General features: G+C 39.4%; 1 protein-coding gene across 1 annotated transcript; it reads right to left on the minus strand.

The window, feature by feature from the left end:
* Positions 1-3253: 3253 nt before the first annotated feature.
* adcyap1a (adenylate cyclase activating polypeptide 1a) lies at positions 3254-8901 on the minus strand. The gene is made up of 7 exons (XM_042398930.1): positions 8590-8901; positions 8246-8350; positions 7474-7608; positions 6758-6862; positions 5736-5870; positions 5102-5222; positions 3254-3480 (listed from the first exon to the last, which is right to left on the minus strand). Exons 2-7 carry the CDS (start codon positions 8341-8343, stop codon positions 3472-3474), a joined length of 603 nt encoding a protein of 200 aa, XP_042254864.1. The 5' UTR covers positions 8344-8350; positions 8590-8901; the 3' UTR covers positions 3254-3471.
* Between the last annotated feature and the right edge of the window lie 342 nt (positions 8902-9243).

A 9243-nucleotide genomic window follows, 5' to 3' on the forward strand; every position in this document is an offset into this window, starting at 1 on the left:
AAGGTCCTGCTCTGTGGTGGCTTATTATCAGATATTATGAGATATATGGGATCTATTTAAGGTCATTAGCTGTAATGTGGATTGACACACAAGTATAAAAAGGTGCCACTTGTGGGGAAAGAGAGGGCTATAGGGTGGGTGGTGGTATTCCAAATGCCACCCACTGCACCCACAGTGTGGGGTCTCAACAGGAGGCAGACTCATCAGACTGATAGGGACTCACATCACGAGTAAGATGGCGTGTTTACAGCACTTTCTTTTCATTATATTATAGTGTTTACAGCATTAGTCCACTTTTGATAATAACATGTAATTTATATTTTTAACATCCTGCTCTCGGATGAAAACCAATTAGCTTTAGTGGGCTCTGAAGCTAATGCTTTTTAACCTAATAATCAGACTTCATTGCCATTTGGTAACCACACCATTATTCACTCTGATATCGCTGTTCTCTCGTCCTTCTCATTCGACACTGAGGCACAGTCACAGTTAGCATGTTATAAAGAACAGCAATGTTGTTTATATAAAGACAATACCCTTTTAAACAGCAGAAACTTTGACTTGTCAAAAACGTGAAAGGCCCTCTCTAGAGCCAGTGTTTGGTTTGTCTGTTCTGGGCTACTATAGAAACATGGCGGCGCAACATGGCAGGCTGCGTGGAAAAGGACTTGCTCCATATGTAGATATAAAAGGCTCATTCTAAGCTGACAAAAACACAACAATTCTTATTTTCATGGGATTATACACTAATTAAAACATACTTATGAATATTATATTCCATTTCTGCCAAGTCTGTTCCACTAGATGCCACTAAATTCTACACACTGCACCTTAAAGTCCCAGTAAACGAGCCAGCATGCACAATACCAGGAACCTGGAACTGGCTCACCTAAATGTAACACAGTTGACATTAATTGCACCTGTACTTTTCTTGTTTTGATATGTTAGAATTGGCGGTGTGAAAAATATCTATTGGCAGGTTAAATACTTGGCTGAATAAGTGAAAACACGTAACAAGTCATGATATAGCAAAATATAGACTATGAAGAGTTAAATATTTCAACAGTGCAAAAAAATATGTTTCCACTGAGTCCCTTTTCCTGTATGAGGACACCAGATAGAAAGTTAGCAGCTAACGCTAAAGCCTTTCTGAACAGGTTACTATGGATACCGAAGATATTAAAAGAGCTGTGTCTCGTTAGGTCAGTACAAAATGAAGTCAAATATAGAAGACTGTCTGCTGGACCTAGTTGGTGAGTTATCTTTTTAGCATTCAAAGCTAAATTAGTGTAGCTACCATTGAGTTGGATTTGTTGTGATAATGTGAAGACTAATAGATACAAAAACATTGGCAAGATTGTAAAGGTACCTAAAATGTTAGCTAACATATCTATCATATATATCTAGATACCAGATGTTATTGAGCAAGCGAAGCTAGGCTGACTTCAAAAACCTTTGTGTGTGAATGCTATAGCTTCATATTCTTCATTAAGTGTTAATTCCTGCTGCTAAAAAGATAACTTGTTTTAGCATCATTTGCATCTGTGCATCTCACTAGATGTTCTCCTGGACCACAGGAGGTGCAAAGGAGCCTCTACTTGCAGCTTCCTACAGACACACCTAGACCTGCCCACTGGTATAGGCTACTGGTAAGGTGCAAAAATACATGAAATCTTGAATTAAGGCCTTCTCAGAGATGACAGATGAGATGTGTCTCCTACTGTTTAATATCACAGACTACAAAGACTAGCAAACATTCACATTTTAGAAGCGGGAACCAGTGATTTTTTTATATTTTTGCCAAAACTTGATGAGTCTTTAATGATCAAAACAGTTGCTGCTTAATTTTCTGTCGATCATAACTAATGAATTGATCATTTCAGCTTACGTATAGGCCTTTTCCAAAAGCTGAAATCTGAATAATGCAAGAGTGCGGCTTCTGTTTTTGAACTTCAGAAATCCAAAATGATTCATTGTTTTTAAACTTTATATTTATCATGAAATTATACCAAGAAAATGATGAACATTAACAAATTGTGCTTAGTGACAGAATTAAATTGCATTCAATCTGTTTTGTGATGGGGTTTGTGTGGGCTCTGAAGGCTTTTGTTCCAGTTGTACCACCTGAGTAATTATTTTATGTAATAGACATCTTAATACATGTAGACACATTTATTCATTCCCTCATCTCTGCGCCTGCTTATTCAAAACCAGTCCACTTCAACTCATTTGCTTCATGCGTCGACATTGTTGTTTTTGGCATGATGGTGAAATGTACCAGTGTCGAGACCGGCCAACTGTTCCACCAGTACTGCAGGCCTTTGGTGGTGACTGCTGAAGTCCTGGAGAGGTGTAAAGTGCAGCGAGGCATCGTGTGGTGGCGGCTGGGTGATCCCTCCCACGCCTCTTTACTCATGCTGTCCCAAGGGGAGGTAGACACCCGGCCAACTGGTGTCACTGTTCCTCCGCCAAAGTCACTGAGTCACCATGAAAATGGGGCTTCTTTTGGTCTCCTTTTCACCAGCTTATCCTTTGTTTCTGTGGTTTGCTGATCAATTTTTGCAACATCTTGTAGTTATTGACCATCCACACAATGATAAGACATAACACACACACTGATTGAGAGAAAAAACTGATGGATACTTATTTTTGTTACTTCAACATGCTTTGATTTCTTTTGGCTGCTACAGTACATACTGCATGTCCATGTATGTCTGTGCTTTGAAACTGATTTGCATTATGTCGCTTAGTCTTATCTAATTATATGTGGTCTGTTTGACGTTTCATGCTGCTAATGTTTCCCTCTCTGATGACCACAAGCTGATTTTTCTCTTCATTCCTTTCATCTTCCTTTTCTTATGTAACACCCTTGTTAAAACCGCCGAGGGAATGTAAGGATTTAGGTTTTCCTTTCTGGTTTTCATCCTCTTAAATGTGTCTTCACCTAAAGACTTATGGTGATACTGGTTTCAAAGATTAGACGAAATTTTTGTTGTTTACAAAAATTTATTCATACAAATCTTACAACACTTTTTTTTTTAAACATTTATTGACTTGATCCTTGCAGATCGCCATTTGAAGTAGTAATCTAATCACTTTCTACACAGTAAATATATATATCTTTGAAGATTATTTCATTTTAGTAAGGCTATTGGCGCTTTCATTATCATACATATAATGTTTCATGGAGAGCGGGAAACTGATCCTTCCCTCTATTTTCACAAAAAGTCTACGTCTAATGCTCTAAAAACAAAGTGCAAAAGAAAGCAGTGCAAGTAAGAGTGCTTCACGTCTAAGCTGGATGGCACTAAAGATCCTACCAAACGTCTGTGCAACACAAAAAACAACAACAAAAAGGGTGAAATGTAAGCTGATGATGTGCAGCATTGTAGGGCCACTAAATAGCCATCTGTGATTCATGGCGATTTTAAAGTCGATGCAAGGCACCACAGCCGCAAACTGCTTCCTGCGTCACAAAGCCTAGAGGAGAATGCAAAATTAAAGAAAAGATTTATACAGTAAACACGACTTATCAGCCAGGCACAGATCGAAGAACTGTTGGAAAACTAATGCTCATCTTGCTTTTTTTTGTTTTTGTTTTGTTTTTTTGCAAAATTGGAACTCCTTCCTTCTTCAGGAATTGGGAGGAAGTGTGCAGACAGGGGAACCAAAACATCAACTACTTTTAAATGTGATTTGTCTACACTGAGTTGTAGATTTTACAGAGTTAGCCTGATCCCTCAACATTTCAAACTATATCTTCTTAGTCAATTATCCATTCTTTCTTCATTTGCTTTCTCTGGATGTCTCTCTAACTGTGTTTTCCTCTCTTGTACTTCTGCATCTCATCCTTCTCCCTCTTTAAATTTAAGTGTGTCACTTAAATCATGTCAATCATGGCAGCCTATGTGCCAAACTGCAAATAAAGATAATAGAAAATGACCACTTGAATTGTCCAATCACAGCTTTTTTTTTTCATCATATACAATTTAACAATAGGTTACAAAACAGAGCCTAAAAGATAAAGCATGACATTAGACTGAGAGGTTCGTTGCCAGCAGTAAAGTACATTCAGAGAATTCTTCAATGGAGGACAAGGTTCAACATACAGCTTTGTGTAGAAATGTCAGCGAGGAGAACAAAACACAAAACAACATCCAGAAATGACAGGTATGTATGTTTGCAGTAGTCAGAAAGCAAGCAAAACCATCCGGTTGGAGTCGTCTGCACAGATGCGGTGGCTAGTGCAATTACTTTAATCATGCAGTCTACTTGTAGTTTTACATTGGTTCACATGACAGAAAAGGGAAGCACAATAGACCCAGGAGGTTCAAACACAAAAGTTCAAACTGCCTCATATGTCTCTCACAAAGCACAAGTCGGATGGATAAGTAACCATGTAACAAGTATCATTTCTTATGGTGTTTTTTTTTTCTGTTTTTTTAAATAATTTGCCTGATGGTGCTTTAAATGTTGGTGATACTTATTATATGGGCAGAGAGACACGAGAAAACCTTCAGTAGAGTAAGAGGTTTCCTATGACTTTTCCAAACACATAGAAACCAGTTGATAGAAACACAAGATCGGCACTTTACACAGTCAAAGGTGTAAGCTCACTCTGTAAACACTGCGGAAGAAAAGGACTGGAAAAACCTCAAAAGTACTCTGGTCCTCATGTCAGATTCTTGGGATTCTTGGTTTAAAAGAATGGGTAACTGACATTTTGAATGTTTTAAAGCCAACTGGGCTCACATCTGGTCTAACCCAGATCTACTGAAATCATCTTTATCATCCTCGCATCCATGAAGAGGACACTGATGATGTTGTACCTTTTTGTGTCAATCAGCAATGATATGTGTAACATATCGGTCTAAAGTCTCTCCACGTTCAGCCTGTATGCACTTGGCTGCACAGGTGGGATTAAAGGTCAAAATCTGTGAGACTCTTGAGAGACAGGAGCACAAATGAGGTGGAAGAAGATCAGGTTTTGAGTGTTTGGAGCAAGATCACAAGGTTCAGAGTTAAAAGGTGAGAGGAAAAGGGAGGGACATGAGAGACCCCCCAAGTAGGACACGGCTTCAGGAAAGTGTCTGAAACTCACCAGAAATTCAGGAGAGAACTGTTTCAGCCAATCTCCCAAAAAAGCCTCAAACTCATCCCAGTCCCGGAAGGCATCAAAGTCTATGCCTTGTAGGATATCGTGAAGACCTATGTCTTCAAGGCTGTTGTGGATAAAGACAACTAAACTCTTAATGTCGCTTTACAAAAAGCAGCATTCAATACATTGATTGTCTTTTAAACTATTTATTTTCCTCACATTCATATCTTGTCACTAAATGTTTAAAAGACAGGGCTGTTGGAGCATATCGTCATGTTAACAATTGTCTCCCCTCAATAAATAGGTCTAAAAAAAATAAATCAATGAATACATAAATAGAGGCTATTTTTTTTCATAATGAACAAAAATTGGTCCACAAAGTAGATATTATGTGTCCTCAAGTGCTTTAAGTACAAAATAATAAACAATATTATTATCAAAATATTCATTTTAATGGCTTACTTCATACATAAATACATGTTTAAGAACACAAAAAGCGATCCACTGATTGTTCAGATCTCAAAATGACTTCATCTGGGGCTGCACACACTTAAGTTTTTTTTGTTTTTCAGGAGGGGAGGGAGGATGCTACAAATATGCCATCCGGCGTCCTTTGTTTCTAATTCTCTGTCTATACCTTTTCCCAAGGACTGCTGCCAGGTATTTCTTGACTGCCATTTGCTTCCGGTAGCGGCTGTAGCTGTCTGTGAAGATCCCATCTGAGTGTCGCTTGGACAGAGGCTCTGAGCTGTCATCCGATTTATTTCCCCCGCTGTGAGAGAGAAACAAAGGGCAGGTTTCACTACCATCACATGAAAACATTTATATTTTACCTCTGCATGTACGACCTGTGTGTGGTGCTGTGTGGTGAAGAGCACGAGTTTGGGACTGGGAGGATCTTTGTGGCACCATCTTATAGAGGGAAAATAATTAGATAATCAGATTCACCATTTTGTTCAGAACAATGCAGCCTGGAGTGCTGTGCAGAGACCAAATCTGTGTCCTTCATTCAGAGCATTTTAAGCACAACAATCAGATTTCACCCTTGAGTTTATTCCAGGAACAAGCCTGTCATTTTGCAGAAACATTTTTGCAAAATGATCCTACAAAAGGCTTAATCTTGGAGACACTCTCTTTATTTAACTTTTAGCCCATGATGGGCTAAAAGTGCGTAATAGTCCTGGGATGGGCAGCTCATTTGGCATATATGTCTAACCTGCAATGAGATGTGATTGGCCTGCTCATAAGTCTGGAGTAATTGCATGCTTGTCTTCCACCAAGAACCACTGGGACTCAATCCTATAAATTATTCATATGGAAATAAATTTAAGCCTGCGCAGGTTAATTCTTCTCTCCGCGCCTTAACGACACAGCAGAGGGCTGGGAAAATGACACTTCCCAAATCAATCAAGTGCTCGTTTGTGCCCTGACGATTTTATAGGATAAAGGCTGAATAAGAGGGCGAGGGTGCCAGATTTAACTGCATGCTGGGAGATAATGGGACCACAGACATATACAGTACGTATAACAGCGTGAGTTATGAGCATTGAAAGGATCAGTAACCAAAAAAAACCAAAACAAGAAAAGAACCAAAAACGCACATAGGACAGAAAACATTAGATATAAAAGAAGAGATGACAACCAAGAAGATGTTCTTACCCTACACGTTTTGCCATCAGAGAATGCAGATATTTCCTTGCTGATAACTGACCCAGCGCTTTCCTGTAGGCTTTATTAAACATGCCGTCTGCATGCCTTTCCGTTCTGGGATGATAGATAGCCACACAGTAAAATCACCACACACCCAGCGCAAGAGGCAACAGTTTCAAGTAGCTACACTGCAATAAATGCCAGATCTTCAACAAATCAATTATGAGTCTAATATTGGGCCTGTGGAAAAATCTCCAAATTTGGGGATTATTTTATTAATTATTATTATTAATTTGCACTGGATGTTCTATTTCTTTCCAGATTTCTACAGAAACAGTCCGTTTTGGCAGAATATTTTTGCTTATTTAAGAAGAAGAAATACTGCGATAAAGACTAAAATGCGCGTCGTTACGCAGCAGGATTTCTCTGGATGTTCATCCATGTGCGACATTTTTTTTAAAAGAAAGCTCAACTTGAACCGACTAAGATAAAAAACAGACTATTTGGTGAAAGAAGCTGTAAATAAAAAATAAACTTTCATCATGTTGGAAATTACTCACATAATTTCGACGATACATTACATTGATTAACACAAAACGCAACAACATATGAACAGAAATAGGACTACAGCAATGAGATGTTCAACATGGAAGTCTCCAACGTTGAGAAGAAGAAAAAGGAAAAAAAAAAAAAAAAAGTTTGGGTAAAATGGTGGTGATAGTCACCTTTCCTCCGGTGGATAGTACAAAGTGTAGACGTCGTCAACGACAGAAGCAGGACTTCTCACATCCACTTGGTCTCTGTCATAATCCAGGGATGGTAAGGAGTTTCCATCCTCATCATAAACCTCACTGTCAAGTCTGAAAAAATTAGACACGATCTGTTTTCCAATCTGCAACCTCTGCGTCTGACGAGTGAAATATCATTTGCATATTCAGAATGAAACCGGTTTACATGTTTCATAAACTTCTTTAAAGACTTAAATAAAATCTAAGAATCATCACTCAATATGTAATCATATTACTTTGTGCCACAATTTAGGCTTTAATAACATTTCTTTAATTTCCCTTGAACAAAAATGCAATTTCCTCCTCAAATCTGACTTTTTATGCCTTATTTATCGACCAAAATGTTTTCAATTAATTATCTAATCACAGAAATTGGTCGTTTAATGGCTGCAGGGATTGAGACACTGTACTTCACTGCCTCTGTAGCCTAAATTACATTACCTCCGCTCCCTGGTGAATGTTTCTCCGCAATTGTTTCTGTGTAAGCAGCCTTATGGATCGGCTGTCAGATGATGCTATCCAGTAATCCAATAGGCTATTATAGCCACAGACATAACTAACTGTGGAGCAGATATGGTCTTTAGCCTTTGTCCTGCTGCTGCTGAGTGCAATAAAAGCCAAGATCTGCCTTCATCGCATGCCAAAAACAAATAAAGACAAATCAACATCTGAAAAGTGACACTTAAATGATGAATAAGAGTGTACATACCTAACACTGGGAAAGCTAAGCCCCACAGGTGAGCAGTTGACGCTGTAATGCATTATGATTCCATAGATGAGTAAGGCTAAAGTCGCTTTACTAGACATTGTCCTGCTGCAAAAGAAAAAAAAACGCCATTAAGTGGTTACACAGGTGTATCAAATACCAAATCACTCACACCAGTCATTCTTTGATGCATTATTGGAGTAGATTCTATTGTTTCCTGTGATATCCAGTTACTTTCACATCACACCTGTGAGTTTCTAAAAAAGAAAAGAAGCAGCTGACTTTACCCAAACGCTTTTTGCCCACTTTTACGCTGCGTAAAACCAACGGAAAGTGCCTCCTCTTACCAGTTGCGAGACGCGATCCGCTGAAGACCTCAACTGGGAGAGTGAGATAGGAAGTCTATCTCAGTCTCTCTTTCTCTCGCTCTCTCTTTCCCTTCCTCTCCTCTTCCTCTATTCCCTCAGTGAAGCGCCTCTTCGGTCTCCTTGTGCTTCTTTTGAGTGTGCAGCCCTCCGTGCGCCCGCAGCTCAGTTCTCGGGGATCTCTACGTGTTCTCGGTCATGGGCGGAAGGAAGAGCGCCAAACATTTGTCTGCGGAGAACTTTCCTGCGTCCTGTGAACTTAACTCCCCTTGGTTTTTTATTCATGAATCCGACAGGCATGCCTTTTTCACTTGTCACAAGGAGGGGGGCGGGGGGTGGAGGGGCTGAGGTGGGTGGCTGCGTCATCGCCCCTCGTCCCATTGGAGTGCATCCTTCTTCCGCGTCAATGAAAGACCCCGAGCCAAGTCATAAAAAAAAGAATGGATCTTGAGTTCAAACATTATCATTAATTAAACCGCGAATTAATGTCAACATTTGACGTCACGCCTTAAATAGGATCACGTGGGCCTTTGAAGCCTTGTGGGATGGAGAGGGAGCTGTCCAGTGCTGAAATGTGACAGACAGCCTCACTTCTAGAAATAGTTCCTCTAACTAAGGCACCAAAGAGATATCTGT

Source organism: Thunnus maccoyii, chromosome 21 (genome assembly GCF_910596095.1).
Source record: "Thunnus maccoyii chromosome 21, fThuMac1.1, whole genome shotgun sequence".
Taxonomy (NCBI): Eukaryota; Metazoa; Chordata; class Actinopteri; order Scombriformes; family Scombridae; genus Thunnus; species Thunnus maccoyii.

Excerpts from the sequence above, each read along its gene's own strand:
- adcyap1a (XM_042398930.1), bottom strand. The coding sequence starts at position 8,343 with ATGTCTAGTAAAGCGACTTTAGCCTTACTCATCTATGGAATCATAATG. Across the intron at positions 5,871-6,757 it reads CTGATGGCAAAACGTGTAGG|CGGGGGAAATAAATCGGATG; the intron begins GTAAGAACATCT and ends TCTCTCTCACAG. Across the intron at positions 5,223-5,735 it reads GCAGCAGTCCTTGGGAAAAG|CCTTGAAGACATAGGTCTTC; the intron begins GTATAGACAGAG and ends TATCCACAACAG.